Source organism: Clytia hemisphaerica, unplaced genomic scaffold (assembly GCF_902728285.1).
Source record: "Clytia hemisphaerica strain Z4C2 unplaced genomic scaffold, Clytia hemisphaerica genome assembly, whole genome shotgun sequence".
In the NCBI taxonomy this organism is placed as follows: domain Eukaryota; kingdom Metazoa; phylum Cnidaria; class Hydrozoa; order Leptothecata; family Clytiidae; genus Clytia; species Clytia hemisphaerica.
In genome coordinates this window covers 213,515-238,375 of record NW_027104573.1, presented here as the reverse complement: position 1 = coordinate 238,375, position 24,861 = coordinate 213,515, and the positions used below count along the sequence as shown (strand labels likewise).

At 36.5% G+C, this 24,861-nt stretch overlaps 3 protein-coding genes and 1 non-coding gene across 4 annotated transcripts; 3 read left to right on the top strand and 1 right to left on the bottom strand.

Moving 5' to 3' along the window:
* The first annotated feature begins 35 nt into the window (after positions 1 to 35).
* On the top strand, positions 36 to 2,360 carry LOC136823496 (uncharacterized). The gene is made up of 5 exons (XM_067079684.1): positions 36 to 134; positions 496 to 646; positions 1,683 to 1,762; positions 1,954 to 2,039; positions 2,248 to 2,360. Exons 2-5 carry the CDS (start codon positions 514 to 516, stop codon positions 2,339 to 2,341), a joined length of 393 nt encoding a protein of 130 aa, XP_066935785.1. The 5' UTR covers positions 36 to 134; positions 496 to 513; the 3' UTR covers positions 2,342 to 2,360.
* On the top strand, positions 215 to 288 carry LOC136823512 (small nucleolar RNA SNORD53/SNORD92). The gene has a single exon (XR_010849043.1). It is a non-coding gene; the product is annotated as a small nucleolar RNA SNORD53/SNORD92 (small nucleolar RNA).
* Positions 2,361 to 5,090: 2,730 nt separating the features above from the next.
* LOC136823502 (uncharacterized) lies at positions 5,091 to 5,801 on the bottom strand. Its single transcript, XM_067079691.1, has one exon. The coding sequence runs from the start codon at positions 5,799 to 5,801 to the stop codon at positions 5,091 to 5,093; it is 711 nt and encodes a 236-aa protein (XP_066935792.1).
* Positions 5,802 to 12,539: 6,738 nt separating this feature from the next.
* On the top strand, positions 12,540 to 24,333 carry LOC136823491 (arginine-glutamic acid dipeptide repeats protein-like). Its single transcript, XM_067079679.1, has 17 exons — positions 12,540 to 13,003; positions 14,482 to 14,552; positions 14,828 to 14,933; positions 15,888 to 15,987; positions 16,228 to 16,384; positions 16,673 to 16,756; positions 17,219 to 17,395; positions 17,965 to 18,063; positions 18,467 to 18,547; positions 18,832 to 18,979; positions 19,137 to 19,206; positions 19,525 to 19,556; positions 19,781 to 20,035; positions 20,707 to 20,777; positions 21,059 to 21,157; positions 21,360 to 21,992; positions 22,171 to 24,333. Exons 1-17 carry the CDS (start codon positions 12,871 to 12,873, stop codon positions 23,947 to 23,949), a joined length of 4,095 nt encoding a protein of 1,364 aa, XP_066935780.1. The 5' UTR covers positions 12,540 to 12,870; the 3' UTR covers positions 23,950 to 24,333.
* The last annotated feature ends 528 nt before the right edge of the window (positions 24,334 to 24,861 follow it).

Here is a 24,861-nt window from a genome sequence, read left to right as displayed (position 1 = left end):
ACTCTGTATTTTGCCGAACGAGTTCAATTTTGATATTTTGCCCCGGTAAATATCGGTCATGCTATATAATGCTTCGATAAAGATGGTAGAGTAAGCTACATTCATCCTTTTACATCCAACAGCCGAAGGCAAAGGTAAGCTCTAAGACCATGAAGGCGATATCTATCTTTATCTAAGTCATCCGACCACCACATCAAGTACTTTTTGAATCCAAACGCGATGATGACAACACAGGTATTGATAGTTCCTGAATTTCAGTGACGAAATACCCCTTGGCTGTCTGAGCTTTGAAATAAGGAGTAGCTGTTAATTTTTGTGTCACATTGATTTTTCTAAAAACTGCTGATACTATCATTTAGTTATCACAGTCATTCATTGAACTGGTGAAGGAAGAAAGCACTACACCATTGGTGACGGACTTCACAGTTTATGAAAATATGACGTTTTTAGTAAATATGGTTGGAATACTATTAACGTATCATATTTTCTTTAAAGACAACCTAAGGTTTCAACATGGTTAGAATCAGCGTGTTAAATGACTGCCTTAAAAGCATGGTCAATGCTGAACGAAGAGGAAAACGACAAGTCTTAATCAGACCAGCATCAAAAGTTGTCATGAAATTCTTAACCGTCATGATGAAACATGGTAAGCTGAGTTTTTATACTGAGGCAAAAATAACAAATATAGTGTTTCTGGTAATCAACCGGGTGAACAAAAGATATTTTTTGACCCAGCTGCAGATCGAGTTTTGTTCGTAAGTAGTTCATACATTAGTTCTCAGGCTTAATTTATACTGTTTGTACATGAAAGATCTTTGAAGTTTATTTCAATGATCTTAAAAACAGCATAGAAAATGTTTTCTGGCCGGTCGCATGACAGCTTTTTTCCTTCACCCACGTTTTGGAAACACTACACTTTTTTATTTTTGCCTGATTAACTTTTTTTTATATTGACTTTAGTTACATACTTTCTTATGATGAATTTAGCATATTCTGACACCTCTTGTCCGAGGCTTTTTGCCAGTGAACAGAACCAGCTACTTATGCCTGAGGAAAGTGATATTGATTTTATATTTGACTCCAGTAACTAAATACAGCTTGTTTGGCCTGCCGATTTGTCCTGTGTTAGGGGTAGTGGGTGTTTAGATTAAAGGTTGTTTCAAATCCAGAACATCAATTTTTTTTCTTGCCGTGTTTCTGTTTGATCGCTTCGTCTGTGTTGAAAACCAAAACAAACGGCCCGATGTTTATGTCTTTTCTTTAGTTGATGACCCGAACGGTCCTTGAATTTTCTAACCTAAAATAAATTTGTGAGTGACCCCTTATCCCATCATATTTACCAATGATATATTCTATGTAAAATTTACAGGGCACATAAGTGGAGACTGGCCTTTAGGCTATCTGCAATTCAAGTCTGCAGGGCTAATGGCAAATTTTTTCTCAAACCTACCTACAAGTTTTTGTTTAACACATTTTTGTTCTTTACTGATTTCTCACTAGTAATGTAAATGTAACGAAGTCTTTCTTTTTATAGAGGATCAGTAGTGATGACTTGCACTGGGTTATGAATTATATGATTCGCTCAAGCATGACTGAACTGATCTAAACAAATTTGGTTTTGCAATCGATGGATCCTTTCCATTTACAAAATGTAATTTGAAATTTGTTCGTTTTTCAATCAGGATACATTGGTGAATTTGAATACATTGATGACCACAGAGCTGGAAAGATTGTTGTCAACCTTAATGGAAGAATTAACAAGGTATTTTGAGAAAACTTGTAAATTTCATGTAAACTAAATTTCAATGATGACCTACAAGTAAAAGACTAGAGTCTCAGAAAATCATGTTGAGACGTCCTTGCACAACTGACGAAATTGATCAGCTTTAAATGCACATAGTTAGCTACAGTAGGTGAACAGTCTTATAAAAACAATATTTTTCCATTTCACAGTGTGGTGTTATTTCCCCACGATTCGATGTCAAATTGAAGGATATTGAAAAATGGTCTAGTTACTTGTTGCCATCTCGTCAGTTTGGGTAAGTCTTTTTGCTTTCGCAATTCTTACTGGTTTTGAATTGATTTTTTAAGTAAATGCTAAGCACAATGATGAATTGGGTAAATGCCAGTTCTGCTGCTGATACGTGATGTGGAACTTACCCTCAATATCTGAGTAGCTTTAGAACTTTCATGCCTAATAAAATATACATTTTGACATCTTTTAACCTTATCTCTCTTTCTTAACAGATTTATCGTAATGACCACATCAGCTGGAATCATGGATCATGAGGAAGCCAGGAGGAAAAACACTGGTGGAAAAATTTTAGGATATTTCTACTAGAAGAATTCTGAAAAATAAAGATCATTTTGTTCTTCTCTTCCGTCCTTATTAAGTTTATGAAAGTTTGAAATTTTGACCACAGAAAATTTGGCGATGCCGTACTTTTGCTAAAAAATGAGCCTCCAATAGGTAGGCAGGTCACGGGCATACTGGAGAAGTGGGACGGTAGTGGGACGGTAGTGGGACGCTAAGGTGGGACGCTAAGGTGGGACGGTAGTGGGACGCTCTCTCGTAAGGCTTTTGTATTTTTGCTTCTCTGATAATTATGTACGAGTAAAAAAGAACTCAATATGAGTAAATGAATACTTTCAGTATTAGTTGTTATTCTGATCGGAATACTCTCAAATGTATAAAAACGACAAAATAACAATGAAAATCCTGCCTATTGTTTGTATGCGCGAATGAAAATGTTTTACGCAATTACATTACGTCATTTTTTATTACTTTTTATGGTAATATAGAGACATTTGCTCTCATAGAAGAAACATGACTAACTTGCTCAGTCGGTAGAGCATCAGATTCAAGATCAGGTGGTCCAGGGTTCGATTCCCCCACATGTTTTTTTTTTTCTTTTCTAAACTAATCTATCCACAGGGATCAAAAATATTTCAGACCTGATCAAAAATATTGATTTTTCAAGCACGGAGGACGAGAAATTTATCTTTTTAAATAGCAGATCTTGTTGTTGTCCTTTAATCTTTTGATACTTTTGATACAATTTTCATCCATCTGTCTTTGAATCATACAAAGTTCCAATACACTTTCCTCGAGATATACACGGGGGGATATTGGCAAAAAGGGGTACGGATGCTCCGGGGGGGGGGTACTAGGTTTGCGAGGTGACAGGTATGTCCGAGGCAAAAATCGAAAATCGCCCCTTTGAGAGACAAAATTTTGATGATTTTGGGACCCTTTGAGAGATTTTTTCCCTAAATTTAGTTTAAAGTCTGTACTAGACGGACACGGTCCTCCGCCTACTTTGAAGTGTTAAAAATTGGTTGGCTAGTCAGACAGGCTAATAACGTTTTTTCTGAAACAAATATTCTTTTGACACTTTTTGCCGGACAAAATCGGTTCGGAAAAACTGGAGCAACCTTCGATTGCCTTATCGGACTTTTTAGCTGTTGGACTAGATGATGTCGGATGCATGACTTTTGAAGACTCCTCCCCCCAGTTTGTGAAATCATCATTCTGAGCAGTTTTCCAAGAGAAAAATAAATAAAATCTGTATTTCCAATTAAATAAGACAGGCTATGAATTTTCGCATAGGAAATTGATTTTCTGTGGTTTCTCAAGGGAATAATAATCTTTTTTTTCAAAAAGAAAAATTCAACTAATGATTGCTCAAGGAATTTCAGTTATTTTGTATTTTTTGCAAGGGAAATACCTTTTCTTTCAAAAGAAAATCAATAAAGTGCTGTGATTTTCCTTGGAGAATACGTGAAAATTGATTTTCCTGGGAAAGAACGGAACAAAGGATTTTCCTTGGAAAATACGCAACAACTAATTTTCCTCAGAAAATACGGACCAGTGATTTTCCTTGGAAAATACGCAACAACTAATTTTCCTCAGAAAATACGGACCAGTGATTTTCCTTGGAAAATACGCAACAACTATTTTCCTCAGAAAATACGGACCAGTGATTTTCCTTGGAAAATACGGTCTAGTGATCTTCCTTGGAAAATACGCAATAACTAAATTTCCTTGGAAAATACGCAATAACTAAATTTCCTTGGAAAATACGCAATAACTAAATTTCCTTGGAAAATACGCAATAACTAAATTTCCTTGGAAAATACGCGATAACTAATTTTCCTTGGAAAATAAGGGACAACTAGTTTTCCTTGAATTAATTATTTTAATCTTCTTATCTTCTAATCTTTCTTATCCTTTCGGGCTGACCTTCCAGCACAGCTGGTTTATTCCTTTTTTTTTTTTTTTTTTTTTTTTTTTCATCATTAATTTCTTGATCTCCAAAAGTATATTGGTTCTTCTTACAAGAAGTTGAAATATTTTATGTATATGTTATGTATATAAATGTATATAAAATTCTATGATTCAAACTGATACGAAGTGGACAGCTAAACCATTAATGGAAGCTTAGTGGGCTGGTCGGCTACATAGTATAGAAATAGTAAATCAATGGGCAACCTAATATAGAAGACGCTGAAAAATAGGTTCGTCTGATAAGATGATATAGATAAAAAAAAACACATAGGTCGAATTGTGCAGGTTGTCAAAGTCCTAGTTATGCAATGAAATAGTAAATATTAAATATTAGGGAGAAAAACTACTTATATGATAATATTTTAATATATTCATAGGAGATCAAACTGAGAAGAAAATTCGAATTTAGAATAGACTAGACGTAATAGCGCAACATCGAATTAACATCAAAACTAAAACCATTCAGTTAAATTTGTAGATATTGTGATGGCAAAATTGTGGAATGGCTGCGGTAAAATAGAATATATATAGGTTCGGTCTCATTTAGGAATATAAAATGCTAGAACAATGTTTTAGATAAAGTAAAATAAATATTAACATAAAATAAATATATCAAAAGGGGAACGCTAGAATCGCTGGTGGGCTAGAAAACACAAGAAGAGTGAGTCCAAATATATAGCAAGTGATTGAAAATAAATGACCTTAGAAAATAGACTAGGCTGCAAATGCTAAAGACTAAACGTAAGTATCAGATACTAGATCGACTGTGTTGATTAAGTTTGTGACTCGAGGTTGAATTGAATTAGCTTAGAGATTTGGCTAGCGCCCTATCAAAATAAAAATTCCAGCATTTATCAGCAAAGCTTTCCTTTTTGTCAATTCGTTTGATATCAACAGGCAAGTTGTTGAAGCATTTTGCGGCCTCATGTGCAAAGGTGCCAGTTAGACGAGATGTGTCCTCAATGTCATGTGCGACCAAATTACCATTTCGGAGCTCTCTGTCTGGATCCGGTTGTCTATTGAGTTTGAGGTATGACGGCCAGCTGGGGTTGTGGAAAGCGCTATGGGCAATCTTGGCGATTGTTAGATCAACCATCTCAGAAACTGGTAACCATTCGAGATCGATTACGTCACTGGTTCTGGCATAACGTTTGAGCACGAAGCCAGCGGCGGCGTTCTGGACTTTCTGAAGACGCTCAATCTGGGCTTTTGTAGCATCGGATAGTAAAGCGATGCCATATGTCAGTTTACTGAGAACCAGTGACTCCATAAGCATCTTGCGCTGCTGCCATGATGCGGTGTTCTTGAATCGTTTTAAGCAGCGTAACGTGGCAAAACAAGATCTCATGGTATGGTTGACATGTTCAGTCCAGTCTAGATGCTCATTAAATCTAACACCGAGAATTTTGAAATTTTTGACCTGTTCAATATCCTGTCCAGCGCTTTTGATAACCGTGACGAGTTCCGCGAGGGAATGGCGTTGTGCAAGTTGTCTGGTCGAAAAGATTGTCATTTTTGTCTTTTTTGTGTTTAGACAAAGATTGTTTTGCTCAGACCAAAGGTTGATGTTGTCTATTTCATTTTGGACCGATTCGATGGCGCTCTGCAGTTCTTGGATCTTTGTGTGTCGGAGTAGCGTAGTATCATCGGCATATAGCAGGTATGTGCTCGGACCGTTGGTGTTTATAGTGGTCACATACAAGTTGAACAAGATCGGGCCAAGTATACTCCCCTGTGGAACGCCAAACTGTACGTCTAATTTGCTCGATGATTTATCGTCGATTTGGGCGTATTGTTTGCGTTCTGATAGATAATCTCTAATCAAATAAAGTACTTTTCGAGAGAAGCCAAGGTTACTAAGTTGTTTTTAAAGTTCGATAGTCAACGGTGTCAAAAGCCTTTGAGAAATCGGCAAATACAGATAGCGTTACTTCGCTTCTGCTCATTGCAACTTTAATATCGTTTTTCAGCTTGAGTAGGACGGTTATAGTTGAATGCGATTTTCTGAAACCAGATTGACTCTCGAGGTAAATCGATTTTTCTTCGATGTGCTCGGTTAATTGTTGGAGGATAATTCTTTCAAAGACTTTTGACAAGATTGGCAGGATGCTGATTGGTCTGTAGTCTGTCAAGGATTGGGGGTCGGTGACTTTGGGAACTGGGCAAATTCGACTAGTTTTCCATTCTTCTGGGAAGGTCGATGATTGGATACAGTTATTGATGATATCGGTTAGAGGTGATGTGAGATATTGGGATACTGGCTTGATGAATTTTGAAGGGATGTTGTCGGGTCCGGTGGAACAATCTGATCTAAGTTTCTGGATAGCTCTCGAAACTTCATCGTACGTAGCAGGACGGAGATGGAAGCTGTCTGGATGTTCGGGTAGTTCTTCAATGAACGATTTTGAGAGGTGTCCTGCATTTCTCTTTAATCCTAGGAAGCGTTTCTCTTTATAAAAATAATTTTACATAAAAATATAGCATGCTTTTGTTTCGAAACTGCTGATGCAAGATTTAATTACAAAAAAATATAACATGATAGTTTTCAAGTGTTATACATATTTAGTGCAATCGGCTCTTGCATGTTGGAAATAATCTAAAATCATTTCTTTAAGAAGTCAATACCTTGACAGGGTAAAATTATACAAGTCATGGCAAAATAAAGGTCTCATGATAATCATTGTTCACTTCTCTTGCACATCAGCTGCGTGGCCGAGTGGATAAGTCGATGAAACGGCAACTTAAGGGTAATGATTATAGAGAGTTTGAATCCTATACGGGTGCGACGAAAATTGTGTTATTTTGTCTGTTTTGTCAACATTGATCAAACTTTTTCTGGTTTTATGAGCTCTTATTGATATTTTTGAAAATTTCCGTTAAAATTTTAAGAAACAAAAATTGGGGGGGGCAGTCAGGCAAATTGACCGACGCCGCGACGGGTATCTGCAGCGGTTTAGGCTATCTGATATTCCGATGGCGTATGGGGCGGCCGCCCACGCTAAAGCATACTGTCAATTGGTAACCCCCCCCCCTCAGCTCAATGCAGTTTGATTCAAGTACAGTATTTCAAAATGGATAAGGTTGATTAGCGGGTGGAGAGTCAAGAGTCAAGAGTTATGACTTTCCCTTGTCTTGAAAATCTAATGTTCCAAAACTTTCAACTAAAAAAATGCTAAAAAATTGGCTTTCGTCTTTTTTATTATATCTTATAACACTTTTTTCAGAACCACGATGAAAAGAAAAGCAAAACTGACTGAATATGCTGCCAAAAAAGTGATTGACAGGTCTAGAAAATGATTGACAGGCCCGGGTTAGATATTTCCGTGAGCAATCTCGTTATATTTATCAAAAAGTAATATACTTGTGGAAAGCCCAATTATTCTACTTTTTCGAATGCTGTGTCATGGAATTTTTTTAACAATTAAATAGAACGGGGTTTTCTCTGATGTAAACAAACCTCGAGTCCTATCCTGAAAATTGACATTGAGCGTAGAAAAAAAGACAAATGAAAGTATTTTCCTTTTTAATTCATATTTCCAATAATTAAAGACTAACTTGAAAACACCAAGAGTGAAATGTAGCTAAATGATTAGAACGCCTTGCGACTTAGAATTTTTTTTCAAAACTGAAAATTTGACCCTGGCTCGAACTACCAAAGTCTCTTTGTCAATGATTCTGAGTCCGGCACGCTAGCAATGTACTATCGAGTCGATACGGTACTACGCAATTCAAAAATCCTTATAAAAAACACTACTGCATATACGGGTGAACTGACCTTGGACCTCATGGGCTAGGTCTTTGTAGCTTCGATCAAATTGATTATGTTATTATTTTATAATCCATTCACTATGAAAAAAGTCAAAAACATTTCGATCGATCTGTGTATTGTTTTATAAGTACTTGACCTGTCCCTCTTCACTGTATTATAAAAAGAAAAAGACAAAATACATATAAAAGAGCGTCCCACTACCGTCCCACCTTAGCGTCCCACTACCGTCCCACCTTAGGCGTCCCACTACCGTCCCACCTTAGCGTCCCACTACCGTCCCACTTTAGCGTCCCACTACCGTCCCACCTTAGCGTCCCACTACCGTCCCACTTGAGCGTCCCACTACCGTCCCACTTGAGCGTCCCACTACCGTCCCACTTGAGCGTCCCACTACCGTCCCACTTTAGCGTCCCACTACCGTCCCACCTTTAGCGTCCCACTACCGTCCCACCTTAGCGTCCCACTACCGTCCCCACTTAGCGTTCCACTACCGTCCCACCTTAGCGTCCCACTACCGTCCCACCTTAGCGTCCCACTACCGTCCCACCTTAGCGTCCCACTACCGTCCCACCTTAGCGTCCCACTACCGTCCCACCTTAGCGTCCCACTACCGTCCCACTTTAGCGTCCCACTACCGTCCCACCTTAGCGTCCCACTACCGTCCCACTTGAGCGTCCCACCTGAGCGTCCCACTCGAGCGTCCCACCTGAGCGTCCCACCGTCCCACGTCCCACTTCTCCAGTATGCCGGTCACGGGTGGTTCGGTGGAATCATGCCGTAAGTTTTGACGTATTTTTTGTATGTTGTGTCACGTGATTAAATTTAAAACCAATGAAAAGCGCGCATGCAACATTCTATTTTCCTTATAAGGAAAATGACGGCATTTTTAAAATGTTGCTAAATGCAACACGATATCGGCACGATGTGAAAGTTGAAAATGTTGCTGAGCTTTTTTAAATGTATGTGGATCGTTGAGTTGATCAAATGAATTTGTTGGTGAGAGTAGCAAGTGGGACTTGTCTGCGCAAGGTTCGTGTTGAAAGTTTATAGATTTCTTGACAAGAGTTTTGTGACAAAAACTACTTTCTTCTCGTAATTTTCTATGGAAACGTTATTTAATAAAGTGATGACGTAACATACTATTGATTTTTCACATAGCTTCTCGTATAATTTTTTTTATAAACACTAAATACTCTCTGTGGACATTTTTGAGAAAAGCCTTGAAGAAATTTCGCGATTTTGTCTTAAATAAACAAATGATTAATCTTTTTATTATCTAATGAGAAAATGAGCACAATGTTATTATTTTGTTCATAACACGCTTTTGTCGTTTCATCCTAACAATAGCCATCTGTCTCTCTTGAAAGTTGAAATCCTCTGCAATGGAGAACTCTATAATATGTTCTCAATAATGTGAAAAGTGTATTTAGATCGTGGTGGGTTGTCTGGCTCTAGCGGAATGAACGGGTTAAAAAGTTAAAAGAGCATTTAGCTATCAATTTTTTTGGTATAAGATTTCAAGATATTATTTTAGAAATATTTTGTCAATAATTTAGAATAAAAATTCATTAAACCATGTAGTAAGAAAAAGGCAAGATAAAACAAGGCTACGGCATACCAACAGTTTTGTTTAAAATAACAACAAAATAACAAGCTTTGTTCTAAACGTTTAAGATATGTTAAACTTTATTTAGTTTTAGTGTTCCTAAGTGTTATTTAGTATGTGTCGATGTGTTTTTCGTTATAGTCTCTTGGATTGATTAGAAATGAGTTGTTTTTCTCACGGGGATTCGAAAATTGGTGGACCATTTTGATTTTTTTCTCTTACTTTTTCTTTAATGCACCACTTTTTCTACATTTTTCACACAGCGAAAAGTTTTCGTTTTGTTATCTCAAAACCCGAAAAAAAGATGATATCAGAGAGAAGTTTCCGAGAAAACTGTCTTTCTTGAATAAGGGGCTTGGAGAAATTCTATTACGTTGTTGTTTTTACTCTTTTTGGTTATTTTAGGTTTAAGTTAGTAAGACTAGGGAACTGGGAAACTTTAAGTAATTTTTTTCATCAAAATAGATTCTTTTTTGTCTCTACGTTTCTACAATTATCTGGGTCGCGTGCTTATGATATCAACATTTTACATCAAACTTTTTTTAATGTCAATTTAAAAAAAAGAGAAGTGAGTTCGAATTACTTAACAGTTAATTCATCGCTAATGTGTCCTTTTTCATTAAAAAATGTTTTTGTATTGAAAACCCTACTCACTTTGAACAAAGTTAGACACAGTTTGGTTTGTTTGAAAAGTTGTAAAAGCTTTGTGTGAGTTTGCTTTTTAACCAAGAAATCTGGTAAGCTGATATTATTTCTAGTTTGTGAAGTGGTAACTAAAGGACGGTAATTACGACATTAGATAGAGAGAACGGTGTACAAATTGCCGCTTTGTTTTATCTTGAATTGATTGTTTATCAAAAGAGTCGATCGATCCAACTTTCACTACGTAATTCTTCGTCTTATTTTTGTCAATCGACAGAAAAATGATACCCTTCTTTTAATTTTAGCATTTTCTCGTGGGTGGTGGAATAGATAACTTTATTGGAAACATTTCCGAAGTATTTTTCTGGCAAAATTCTAGGCTTTTGGAACACAAGTTAAGTTCATTTGAAAGAGATTGTGTGATTTAAAAAAACCAACTTTGTATTTTATTTACTATTAGAAGTGGATTTTGTTTTTGTGAATTATGCATGCGTTTGACCTGTGTCCCTGTGAAACGTGTGAAAAGAAGATATTTTCTTTTCTAGCCAAGTTACACATATCTTTTTGTTTTATATTGCTAGAAATTGATTTATCCCTCATCTCAAAATACATGAAGTGAAAAGAGAATGTATAGTTCATGAATAAATTATCGGCGAATCAAATTTAGACGGATTTTCTATTCAACAAAAACACTTCCATTTTTTGAAGGTTTGTTGGGGGTTCTCTTTGTGATAGTGTACACGGTCTCTTAAAGCTTTCTGCCTGTCTCTTAAACAAAATATATAAATTGTGAATTTTGTGTTCCGTTAAAAACAAACCCATTTTGTCATTTGGGTTTTTTGCATTGACATTTTGGAAGATGCTTGGGCAAGCCAAGACTCCCTCCTCTTTTTATCTATTAAGACTTTCTTTTAATGATGTTGGTGTTGTTTTAAGAATGTTCTTAAGTTTAATTGATAAAAGCTCGGAAGCTAGTCTCATTAATGAAAAAGTCTTGCTGTGTAAACAAGTTGAAGTCTGTCCATTTATATAAGAAAGTTTTTTCTTTCGACCCTCAGCTTGGCGTGAATGATTGATTTTTTGAAAAAAGTAAAATATTTTTAGGTTTTGTAGTTTTAGGGTGTTTACATTTTTTTCGTAAGGTCATGTGGGTATAAAGTAGTTTTGGTTTGTTGTTTGGCCTTACAAATCTTCCCGGTATAAAGAAATTAATATGTGGTATAAACAAACGGTTTCGTTTTACGCCCTGATGTTTTGATAATGTATTTAGCCACCTCTGGACTTGAAAATACATAACTGTCAACAGAAAGGGATTTCTCTCATTGTCTTGTATACGTGTGCGCTGTCAACTGCTGTCAAAAATGTTTTTGCATAATTACACTTCTTTTCTCGGATGATTAAGTTTTTAGTAGCACGCCTGTCTCTGTTTCTTACATTTGATTTAATGGCAACACTTGTTTCGTGGGAAATTCGTAAGCTTGCGACTTTTAGGTTATTCTTTTTTTGGTTTGATACATTTCAGAGGTGGTTGGTTTTGCTTTTTGTCTTGGCTCATTCGGAAATCTGCCATGTCTTTTACATAGTTTATTTCGATTTTTGTTTTTTTTTGTGAGAAAACCCAAATGTTTTTGTATTTAAAAAAAAAGAGTTTGATACAAAAACAGAATTAGAAAACAGTGAATTTGTATTTTTAGATATGCGGCTGTTTTGAGTTTCTCACTCAAGCATGAGTGTAGTACCGTGAAAAAGGGTAACTTGCATCAGTGGAGGCTAACATGCATATCCCTCAAATGAAAGACCCGGCTGGTCATTAAAATACGAAAATAAATCAAAACAAAAATAGTAGAGTAGAGCTGCCAGCGGAGCTGCGTATGTGTATTTTAATGACCAGCCAGGTCATTCATTTGAGGGCTATGCATGTTAGCCTCCACTGATGCAAGTTACCCTTTCTCACGGTACATACTATACACAGATTGGGTGGAATTAGAAATGTTGTTTTGAGATGTCAGAAGGATTATTTATGTGCAGTTCGAAGAGAGAGAAGGAGATTAGTTTTTTTTGTAGTGTCAGTGTAGTATTAGTTTTCGGCCCGTTTTTTGTATGTCAAAGTCTTACACTGTATCGGGTTGTTCATTAGATTTTAGTTTTCCACGAAAATATCCCAAACAATATATTTTACTGGACTGTATGTATTTTCTCACTTTTTACCATGCTTGCTATTTATTACTTTTTTCAGAGATTCAAGAAAAATGAAAATTGTTTAGTTTTGGATGACGTCATCGAAAGGAAAGTCTGTAATAAAGAGAAGAGATTCAACCATTCTCAAAATTCGCTCTCACCCTCGCTTACTCACATATAATAATTGAGCAGGAGAGAAGAGAAAAAAGGCGACCTCGTGTTTTTTGTATGAACATTTCTGTTGCATTTTTGATGAGATAACAAGATAAAAAAGAAAGAAGCGAGCGATCACACGAATCAATGGTTTCGTTGAATAATTTATCATTTGTTTGAAAGATCAACCAACATTTTTGTTCCAAAAAGAAATTTTTATTTACATAACGAAAAATGACAATGGAGAATAACGAGGATAGCAGCAGCGGTGGAGGGGGGAAGAAAAGCAATGATAAAAATGGTGGAAATAAAGAGGATGAGAAAATAACGCAATACTCCGATGGCAAAGATATTTATCGTATCAATGGTAAGAAAATTCTACCTTGTTTTACGTTTCAATTTTGTTTGATTTGTTTCGTCGCTTCAAACAATTTCACTTCAAAAACATTTGTAAACACTTTAGTAAAAAGAATGTGTTGCCCAGGCAAGACCGTAGTCGGGATAAGTTTCGGACGACTTTCTCAGCCTTTTCAGGCGTTTTTAAGATATTTTGACTAAATTGGGTTGCGTGGCCTTCTTGCAAGTCCTACCTGCCTGGTTGCCTGCATATAGCTATCAAAGAAACGACTCGTCATATGTTTTTTTTATAAGAACAAACTATATAAAAACTTGAGGCTTTGATGGCCAAAATCCTTAGAACAAGTTAAGAACATTTTAAGGCTTCGCGGGCTCTGAAACATCCAATCTCTTTGAAAAATGGTCAAAAATGCTAAAAAATGGCGAAAATAAGAACATGTTAGGAACATTTTTAGGCTTTAAAACTCAGAAACAAAAAGTTAAAAACATCCGAAGGCTTCAAAATTTTGGATGTTCTTATAAAAAAAATGTGTATTCGTTTATTTTTATAAAACGACAGACAAATCAAAAACAAAGTTGCCTTTTTAGCAAACTTCGGAAATCGAATCAAACTATGTATTGTAAACGAAAACTTTCCTCCCTTTTCCCTCGCTAAAGATTTCTATCATCTTTATCTTTTTTCGTTTTAAAGCTTTGTACGTCTGAATTTCGTAAACCAAGGAATTTGTGCAAAGTTAGTTTTCTTAGTAGAAATTGTTCTTTTAAAGAATCGTTTTATGACGCATTCTGTTCAGGTTTTAAGTTAAAGTGAGAAAGATTGAGGGGAAAGAAGGAAGACTTGTTAATCCTTCATCGAAACCTTATGAAAGATTTGTAACTTGATTCCCCTAACTTTCTCATTCGTGTGTTTTCAAAATAACATTACATAAAAATAGAAGGATTGTTGTTTCATAGGATGAAAAGGAAAAATAACACTTTTTTGGTTTTTCTATTTTTCTTTTTCATCAAGAAATTAATTGTACCCTCTTCTACAGCAGTTTTTGTTTTCTTTAAAGAAAGTCTTTTTTTTTCCTACAAAAAAAGCCCAATAAGTTCAGACTTGATACATCGATTCACAAAAGTCATTAAAGTGTAGGTGTTTAAAATTCAATATCTTGCTGTAATTGCCGGCAATCATAATTTAATAGCTGATCAATCATTTCCATGAGTATAAATAATTAGTAAAAAAGTGACATTAAAAAACGAATTTTGTCTTTTTTTTGCAATTTTAGCACAAGCAAACATAACTGCCTCCCACAGCCGGTATTTCCTCTTCCCAGAAAAGCGGCATAATTTCAAAACAAAAGCCTCGATATGTCTTGGTATCTATTTTTACGGGATTTTTACTGAAAAGTTTCAGCTATATTATCAAAGCTATTGTATTTTTGTAGCTTTTTATTCGAAAAAGATTGGCAGTTCTTATAAGAAAAATACTTTTGTTTTTTTTAGATACAGTCTACATTGAAAGTCAAAGGCCTGATCTTCCGTATTACATTTGCTCCATCAAAGATTTTAAAAGGGTAAGTGTGTTTTTGGATTTGAAATTCCCTCAGTCAATTTTTCAAAAGAATCTTCGGAACTTCGTAATCTTATGAAAAGTTTTGAAACTGTTACATAATGAATGAGTTTTTCCACTATTGCTGAATTTTTGTCATTCGAGTGTAAATCAAAAAAGCAGCGGAATAAGAGATACGTCGTAATGCGATAAAAATGGCTTGATAAAAAAGTGACATATAAAAAGTCATCATTGAAATCAATAAGCATGTCTTGTGGATTTCTTTTCTTCTATTTACAGAGCAAGAAAGATAACATCACAGTCGATGTAGTGTGGTTTTACAGACCATGTGAAATTCCTGCCACCGTTTATCAATTATTGCTACAAGACCGTAATGCCGAAAATGGTACGAGATACTTTCCCTCCTTAGTTCAGTAATTGGAAGTCCCTTCTTTTGATGCTGTTTGATTTGTATTGAGTACTTCCTTTTTTATATAAGAATGGTATAAATCAATTTAATCATGGATATTCTTAACTTTTTGGGGAAATTCATCCTAAAATATTCTTAGAGCAATCTTAGGTTAGGATCCTAATTCAGACTAGATTTAACATTTAGTACATAGGTCTCAAGCATAAAATGGCATTTTTGTGAAAGGAGTGAGGCTTGCTTTGGGGTAATTGACAATTTATAATTGAAAATACTCTAAAAATGGCATTCTTAGCTTGAGTAGCAAAATTCATGATTCCATATTCTTAGCATATTTTTAATTTTTTGGTCATTTTCATCATGTACATTCTTATAAAGTGTATTCCCCGTGTATTCTTATAAAAAAAGCGTGTACTTCCTTTTTTATATAAAAAAAGTCATGTCATCTATATGCCATTTTAATAAAGTTGTAAAAAAGACATACACTTCTCAAAGTGCCTTTTAAGCTAAGCTCTAATTACTATGAGTATTGTTATTCAAGTAATAATCTGCATTTTATTCGTTTTGAATAATCTTGGATCCTCTCTTATTTCCCCCCGCTTTTACTAATCAATTAGTTATCCCAAAATCTATAAATGAAGTCAGTCTAAACAAATAACATGTAAAACACTTAAGCTATTTTGATGTGTTTAAAACGGTTGTGTGATTTTCAATCATCTTATATCCTTTTGTCAAAATAAAGTCTGTCATCCATTATTGACATAGAGGATCAAATGACCTCTTTATCTTAACTGTATACTGTTATCTCTTCAAACAAATGTCTTGTCAATTTTTTGTTTCCTCCTCTAAACTAACAATTTTATAATTAGTTTATTTATACAAAAATATTGAAAAATAATCCTTTTTTAAAATAATGTTGTACTTTTTTTTAAGGATCGGGAGAGCACAATGTATTGCTGGACAACCCGGTGGTCAAAGAAAGGGAACTTTTTGTTTCCGATTTTATCGATATGTTTCCGGCTTCGTCTTTACGGTATGCGATTGATTTGTTTGATTAATATCTAAATATTTGTTGCCTTGCCTTTCCATTGTCAACTCTACAACAGATTTCATGTTTAAAACCGTTTTATCGTCGTCTCAAAAAGAATTATAAACTTATTAAAGAAGCATTAGAGACATAAATTACTAACATATTTTTAATTCAATAAGTCGTCAAGCCCCATATATTCGTTTTTATTGACTCAATTTGATTTTTGTTTGTTGGTCTTTTCAGAGGTCATGCGCGTTGTAATCCTTTTAATGATGTCAAGGATTATATGATGGAATATATAGCAGATAAAGACAGTTGGTATTATATCTTACGTTACAATCCTGACACAAGAAGAATGGCCAACGCGAAAGGAGAGATTCGTATTGGGGCTAGTCATCAGGTATTCTTTCTCATATTTCCTGTCTCTTAATCATCACCCTGTTCAGAAGCAAAAGAAAAATGAGAAAAGCCAATTAAAAAACAATTGGAATGTCTAATACAATATTCATGGCAAGATTTACATCGTTTGTGTAATTCTTTGACAGTCAGGCTCTTTAGACCGGCTGTTGTGCTTTTTTTTAAATGATAAAACAAATCCGACAATCACTAAATGTAAACATTTTCCGATATAAAAGTTTAGGTTTGCCCTTCTACTTTGTCTAACTTCACCGTCGATTTTTGTTATTAGGCAACTCTTCCAACTTGCATTGAATACCACAAGAGAAGCAAAGAGGATCTGAAGGAATTGCACCAAACATGCATGGAAGACATCGTAAGTTGATTTTACGGACCAATTAGCCATACGTTTTATGCTTTGGTTTTGTAGGTGTTTTTAGCCTTAAGACCGCTGACCTATTTATAAATCTTCGACTAAACTTTATCCGCTATATTGACCGGTGTTCTTTGGAAGTTTTGCCCATAAAGATGCCATTGAACTGCATTGAAGTGTAGAAATCAACGTTAAATGGTGCTACAGCATCACAACACACACAAGTATTCAAGAAAAAGTAGATCTAGCGCTCTCGATGCATTTACACCGCTATTGACTAGTGCTACTATTAGGGTGTCACTTTTTTTAAACTCCTATCAAAGATTTTGGTCGGACGCGGGAACAGCCTTTAGTCAAGAAGAGAAACCTCCTCCATCAAATGGATGGTAAGAAAAGAAAATTGGGGAGGGTTCCCAGAACCATCCGGAGGTTTTATAACGCTTAAATTCAATATTGTTATTTTAGATCTGGGATCCACAAGGAATTGCAAATTCAAAGTTGGTGGTGTATCTTCGCGCTGCTGGAAGCATAACTTCCTATAGTGGATATTGGCAAAACACTCAAGAAAGTGGTCCCTGTATCATCGACAAAAATTTAAACATGGTTTCCCAAGATTTGCCGATTCAGTACTCTTACGATATGGTGAGTGTATTTTTCTATTAGGTCTTGACAACTACCAAGAATCTATAGTATAACGATTCGTTTTCCCTTCCTTTGGTCAATCCTTTCAAATATGTTGACAAGAAAGTATTTCGTAAAGGTTTTCGGTGATAAGCAAGCCCGTCTATAATCAACTCTTTCGATACCAATTTTAGGTTGCCGTACAGTTTATTGAGAACCTTTTTCTAAATTTGACATGTCAAGAAATAAATTGTGAAAAGAGCTTTCCAACGAACCCAAACTTGAACTACCGGCTTTTTCAAAACCGTGGAATAGAAAAAGTTTCTTCCGTGTACTCTAATTCTACTTTCGGAAATTACTAAATTTTCACTAATACAGTATAGTCTTTTCAACTCGAACCTCTTTAACTATAATGTCTTAACTTGAAAAAGTTTTCCCGACCCTTCAACAATGCCTTTTATATACCTTAGTCCATAACTCGAAATTTCCTTAACTTGAACAAGTTTTATGTTATCCGTGCGTAATGGAGTTATAAAGACTCAACTGTACCTCTGTATAAAGTTAGATCGTTGTCTTTTCATATTTGATAGTTGCACGGGCACAACTATGATTTATCAACGGCATTGCAAGATCTTGTTTGTAACCCGTCACCAAAGAAAACAATGAGATCGTGGTCAGATGACGAAAGAGTGAGTACCTTTCATAATGTTGCTACATCAGATTTTACTTAAGGCTCTTAAGCATTTCAGACGAAACAATACACGAAATCGATTTTGAATCATTTTCTACATTTGAAAAAACTGAATAAATTCGCATAAAAGGTATATAAAGGTTTCAGGTCTTAACTTTTATTCGAGATTCAAAGGGTTTGTTATAGATGCAAGGCAAACGAGTGATGACATGTTACTTTTCAGTTCGTTCGTCGGCCGTGCATTTTACTTGATGCTGAAATCTTAAGTGGAAAGGGAAAGGTCCTTGAGTAGTACGTTGTAAAAGAAAGTGGATTTAAAGCCGTGTGTATTTTGATTTCCTAAGGGTTGTTTTCCTTCTATCTTTGGCTCTTATCTTCATCCATTTTGTTTTTGTTTATAGAAAAAATTCATGAAAGGTTTGAGATCATATGGGAAAACATTTCATCGAATCCGTAAAGAGCTGCTTCCTGACAGAACCACCGTAAGTCCGAGACTTTTTTCATATCACATATTAATTTTTCATAGGAATGTTGTAAAGTTCTCTTTAGACTTATTGTAATACGGGTTTTATAAACTCAATACAATCCATTGTGACATGTTGAGAACCTAGAGACTGATTTATAATCAACCAACCTCATCCTTATTTTCTCGGCTTATAAAAACAAACCGCGATTTTTATAAGAATATCTTCATTGAGGAATTTAGATTTGACGAGATGAAAAATTCCTGCTTTAACTTTTGTTCCTTTGTTTTCTCTTCTCACAGAATGATCTTATCCAATATTATTATTTTTGGAAGAAGTCGTCAATTGCATCAAGTTCTCGACCTCACAAACGTGGCGGTAGACGTCATAATGTGTTGGCTAGAAAGACCAGAACCACAAAACCAAAAACAACAGAAACCTCTGAATTTTGTAAGGCCATTTCACGTGTCAAGAGATTATTATAGTTTTGCTTCAATAAAATAGGATATTGTGGTTTCAAAAGCGTTTAGATTATCAAAATAAGACCTCACAGTTTGTATTGAATCCCTTGGATGTATAATTTATGATTCTTTTCTTTTCTTTTCAGTGGAATTGAGTTCGTGCAGTGAAAATGAATTTGATGATAGTGATGACAGCGAAAATGTTCGCGACTTAAGGTATTTTTAAACTGTTTCTTTAAATGATCACTATCGTCCGTTAGATCTTCTAAACCCACATGTGTGATGCTTAGCGTCGTGGTCGGCCTTTTAGGGATTTGTAAAGAGTCGACACAGAACGTTGCCCAAAATAATTAACCCCTTCTCAGTCATATTAGATTCGTTTCCAATCTTCTCGAAAGCTGACCATGCCGTTAAGAATGGTTAGCTTTGTACAGGGAACTATTTTTAAGTTAAAATTCTAAGATCTGCTTTCCAAGTCTTTTTTTTCCAGAAATTGTGATCATGTCTGATTGTTATACTTTTTTCCTGTTTCAGTTTATACGCATGTCGCCACTGCTATACAACTAGTAAGTTATGTTTGAAAGTTCTAAATATTCTTTGCAAACTGATTTTCGAAAGCTCTAAGCCAAAAGAAATGAAGAATTTTAATTATTTGAAATGAGCTTGATAACGCTTGACCGAGCTGCCTTTCAAGCGGTAGAGAATTGAAGTGGGCTAACATTTCTACTTCGTCATCGTTTAACGATAGAAAAATTCTGTTATTTCGAAAACTCGACCCATTTTTCTTTAGAATCACCAAACTGGCATCATGCTGGCAAATCGAAGACTCTTTTGTGTTACGATTGTCGGTTATACTTCAAACGGTATGGAAAAATGCGTCCATTAAGGGAGGAAGAAAAGAGAGACCCTCCGCCGTACATTTATAAAGCAGCTTTTGAAAATTTAGAAGAACAAGTGCCTTACACTGGACGCATGCGCACTAGAAGATCTTCGACGCCTGTCTTTTGTAATCCTGCTACAATGAAGAATCGCATACTTCAAGATGGTAAGACTCTTGTGCTTATAGAAAATTATATTCGAGTACAGTAAATTAATTATTAGTTCTTTGAAAATCGGCCCCTATAATGTCACGCCAATCTTGAGCGGACAGTATTTCTGTATTTTAAGCTGAGTAAGTAGGTTTGAAATATAAGCTGGTTTACGGGTGGAAATCTTATTTATAACATTTTGGAATAGACAAGTTTTTGTCGAATATTTAGTTTTTGAATACTGAAGGAATCAGTTCATGTACTTCTCCGTTGAGCTCTCTCTTCTACTTTTGTAATATTCCTGGATGTAATATCTCATCTCTATACTAGACAAGTCTTCTTTGCGTGTGTTTATATGTTTAATTTGAGCTTATTAATACGAGAAGTAATGTCTAAGTACGAAAAGCTGTGTTTTTCATGAATAGAAACGAATTTCTTTGATAGTCAGTCAGCTTGATAAGATTAGGGAAGTACTTTTCTTTAGGATATCTTCTCAGTTAGCTGTTATTTTGATGAAATATAAGCCAAAGAAAGAGTTTTGTTTCTCCTGAAAAGTCTGTTCATATGAAATTCCATAGAAACCACATTATCTGATGTTTTTAAAAGAAACAAACCTCTCACTATCAAACTATTCGCGTTTAATGTTTATGTTTTGATTACTTTTTATGATTTGTTGTATTTTTTTTAGCCAAGAACAGTCGTAATAAACAATCAACACCACTACCTACCACACAAGAAGCCGAAGAAACGGAGCCTAAGGTTTGTTTGTCTTTATCTCTCTGGTCGTCGTTAGAACGTAAAAAAGTGCTCCTCGTATTCGAGTAAACACGCTTCATTTGTAAACAACAAACCAGAATGAAATGTTTGATTTGTAATCTTCTCGCTTGTCCTTTTTTGAAAATCAAACGTGTTATATTGGAAGTTTATCGTGGCTTGGATCACGAGATTTACAAACGTGTTAGTATGTATGTCATCATAGGTGTTTGCATATCATACAGCGAGACTATTCCTAAAACTAGATGCATTTTTTCTTTACGTAGGCAAAGAACAAACGAAAAGCCCAAAATGAAGAGATGGAAGGAAAGGATGAAGAGAGTAAGAAAAGCCGCGTAGAAAGGAATGAATCGGATGATGCACTGGTAAGAATGATTCTTTTTTGCTGTTTTTAATGTAGAAAACATAGAAAATTAGTTTCTTTTGTGAATTTAGAAGTGTTTAATAGAACCTCTCCTGGAGTCAACCCCACAAATCGCGTTTATTTCATGAAACCTTTTACTACCATTTCCCGATAACGAAGATATTTATCCCCTGTAGCATAAGTTCATTCTTTTATTCACGTAGGACGCAGATGACGAATCTGAAGATAGTGAGTCAAGCAGCCGTGCAGAGAGCAGCAATGGGCCTTCCACTGAAAGCTCGCGGTCACAATCACCCGTTCAGACAACCACAGTGAGCGAATCTAAACCTCAAGTTCACAGTACAACCACTGTCATTGCGTCATCGTCAAGTGTATCTAGTGAAATGACACCAAGTATACAACAATCTGTGATCTTGCAGAAACCGACCATACAACCTGAACAACAAATGACGGCTGTCAAACAAACGATTCAAGCTCCGCCTCAAGATCGGGTGGAGAATACTTTCCAACCAATTAAAGAAGAAAACGATGAAATTAAACCACGCACATACGCCCAACAACAACAACAGCAACAATATCAAACACCCATCAATAAACCCCCACCCATGCATCACCATCAGCACTTCATGAACGCCCATCATTCGCCCGCTGTTCAACCGGAACTTTTCTCAGGTCCGCCCTCGCCGGAAATTCCCGATGACATGGAGAAGTTGGAGAAAATCAACCAGAGATTCGAGTTGAGAAGGACTGATCCGCAAAGTACATGTTCGAGATGCGAAAGAATTTACACTTTCAAAAGACCGAAGAAACAACGAAATCCTGAACAGGAGCATCAGGTACACCGCTGTTTTGCTTTCTGCAATGTTCTAATCAAATAAACTTTCTGACTTAAAATCATCTTGCGGGCCTCATTTTGATAGTACTTTTACCAAGATTCTGCTATGTCATTCGAAACTAAGTAAAGTAATTAGCATGAGTATATTTTCAATGTTGTCTATTTTTTGTTTTATTCAGAAACGTATGTTGGAAGAGCAACATGCTTTACTTCGCCAACGTGAGAAGGAGGCAGCTCTGAAGCGTCGTGAAAGTGGTAGTCCTGTGATCAGTCATCACCAACCTGCACAAATTACGTCACATTTTGAGATGCAACGAGAGAACATGCGAGAGAACATGCAACGAATGTTGCAACAACAACAACAACATCATAGAGGAAGTGGAGAACGATACATGCCTTACTTCTCCCACGACCACCCTCATCGACCGGGAAGCCCTCCACTTTTTGAAGGCAAATACCCTGCACTGGTTAAAGGTCTTGAAAGACAACCTACTGACCATCGATCGCAGCATGCTACATTGCTGTCGCCTCACCCATCGCATCCAGCTCATCCCTTCGTACCACAAAGAAACTCAGAAGCTCTCGAGTTTCACCGATTATCTCAAAGCGGCCGTGGCCCCCATCCACCGCACCCTCCACATCCAACAAGTGCCGCCGAAGCATACCTTCGTGCACATCGCACGAGTGGAGACTCAACACCTGGTGACCGCCCACATTCAGCAATGGATCGATCTGCGTTGGAACCTCCACCAGTGAGCGGATCACTAGTTCAACCTCATTTACACGCCCACCACCACACGCACACCCATTTACACCTTCATGATGAACATTTAAGAAACGCCTCACAAGCAGAACCGAGCAATCCTCACCTTGAACGCCGTGAACACCTCAACATTCCACCCACACCGCCCATCCCAACGCATAGACCTAGCTCTCGACCAGGAACTGCTGTCCCTCGTGAACTTTACGAATATCCGCATCACTCTTTCGCTGCTGCCAATGAAGCTCAAGCTCGTTTAGCGCGCGAAATGAGTCGACATCGTGTTCCGCACGGGCGGGAAAGCCACCCTCCATCTGTTGTCGGTCGTGAAGGCGCTGTTAGTCCAAGTTTCCCTCATGATCCACAAGAAATGATGAGAGACCCTGTTGCATATCACCATTATGTTACACAAAGAAAAAATTTCCCACATGGCACACGTCACGGACATGGCCAAGCGCCTGACCTCAGTCCGCGAGGCTTACCACAAAATGTTCGTCACAATCCTGAGGCGTTTAATCGGGAGGCTATCGAAAAACACTTGAATGAAAAATTGACTTCGACTGCACACTTTGAGAGAGCTGAGCGTGAGAAAATAATGCGCGCAGAACATGCACGTCACATGTTACTTCAAGAGAGAGGACCTGCTTCTGAGGCTGCCTTAAAAATGAAAGGAGAAATGCTACTACCGCCTGGTGCAGAGCGTGGTTTTGGGCGAGAGGATATTCATTCTTCTTATCATTATGACCCCGTGCGTCGCTCTTTATATGAACGCTCTGCTCACCCAGACGCTGCTTTCCTCGTCCACGAACGAGAAAGAGAACGAATCGAACGCGAGAGGGAACGCGAACGAATGGCGCGTTCTTCAGTTTTCGATCGATCAGCTGTTAGTGAGCGTGAACGAGCGCTAAACGAACACATGCTTAGTGAACAGCACCGCGCAATGACGGAGCGTGAACGTGAACATCGTGCCATGAGTGAACGTGAACGTGCTTTGAACGAGCAACGTGCTCTACATGAGAGGTATATGAGACAGGCTCAGGAAAGGGTGCCTCATGCTCGTTCGCCTATGGAACATCATTTAGAGCGACAACCTCATGACAGACTACCGCCGCATGAGCGCGCGGCACACGAGAGAGCGAGTATAATTAGTGGACATTTTAAACCAGAGACAATCGATCTGTCGTTATCAGAGGATTAATAAAGTTCTTAAATGTTGGCGTTGTGTTAATGATGATTAAAATATTCTTAATGCTTGAACTGATTACTACATGATGTGTTTTAGCATCTTACAGAATTGTTTGCGTGAATTTTACACTTGTATATTACCCATTCTTTTGTTATTCATTACTTTTTTATACAGAGACATTTTTCACAAAGGGGGGTTGGTTGTTGGTAATCATTTCGCTGACCAAATAATTTGGTCTTTTGCATCCTGATTTTTTATTACTGATGTATATATAATCTGTTAGTGATCATTTGCTTCATATTTTTTAGGATCTTTCTTTTTTAGAAGTCACCATGTTATCATTAGATAGAATTATATTTCATTTATGAATTCAAATGAATTGTGTGTGATTTCTCTAAATCCAACCAAGTCCCACTCCATTTCCGAAAGAAATGGTCAAACCGCCCCAAACCTTGTGTGTGCTTCTATTTCTATTCCCAGCTTAACCGCCCCACTACAAACTGCATAATTATCATTTCTTCATTTAGTCTGGTAGCATTATCTTAGCCCGAACCTTAAAAGTATAATATGTTGCTGAAATTGCTCAAAGGCTCCTTCGGGGTCCTGTAAGTAACCACAAAAAAACGAAAGTCGATTCGGAAAATTCGGAACACTTTTTGGGCATTTTATGATGACGTCAATTTTCATTACTACAAGCTCTTGCTAATAATTTTTCAAAAAGTTTCCAAAAATGAATTTCGACTTTGGTTATCTTATTTTATCTAAGTAGTAAATATTTTAGGTCATATTTTCCAATGGCCCTGCAAATGTAGGTTAGCAATTTTGGCAACCTTGTTATGACGTATACTTTTGGTATTGGGTTGAATCTTCCACCGTAGTTTCGAAAGTGTTAGGTTATGTTCCACTATAACATGGGCGATAAAA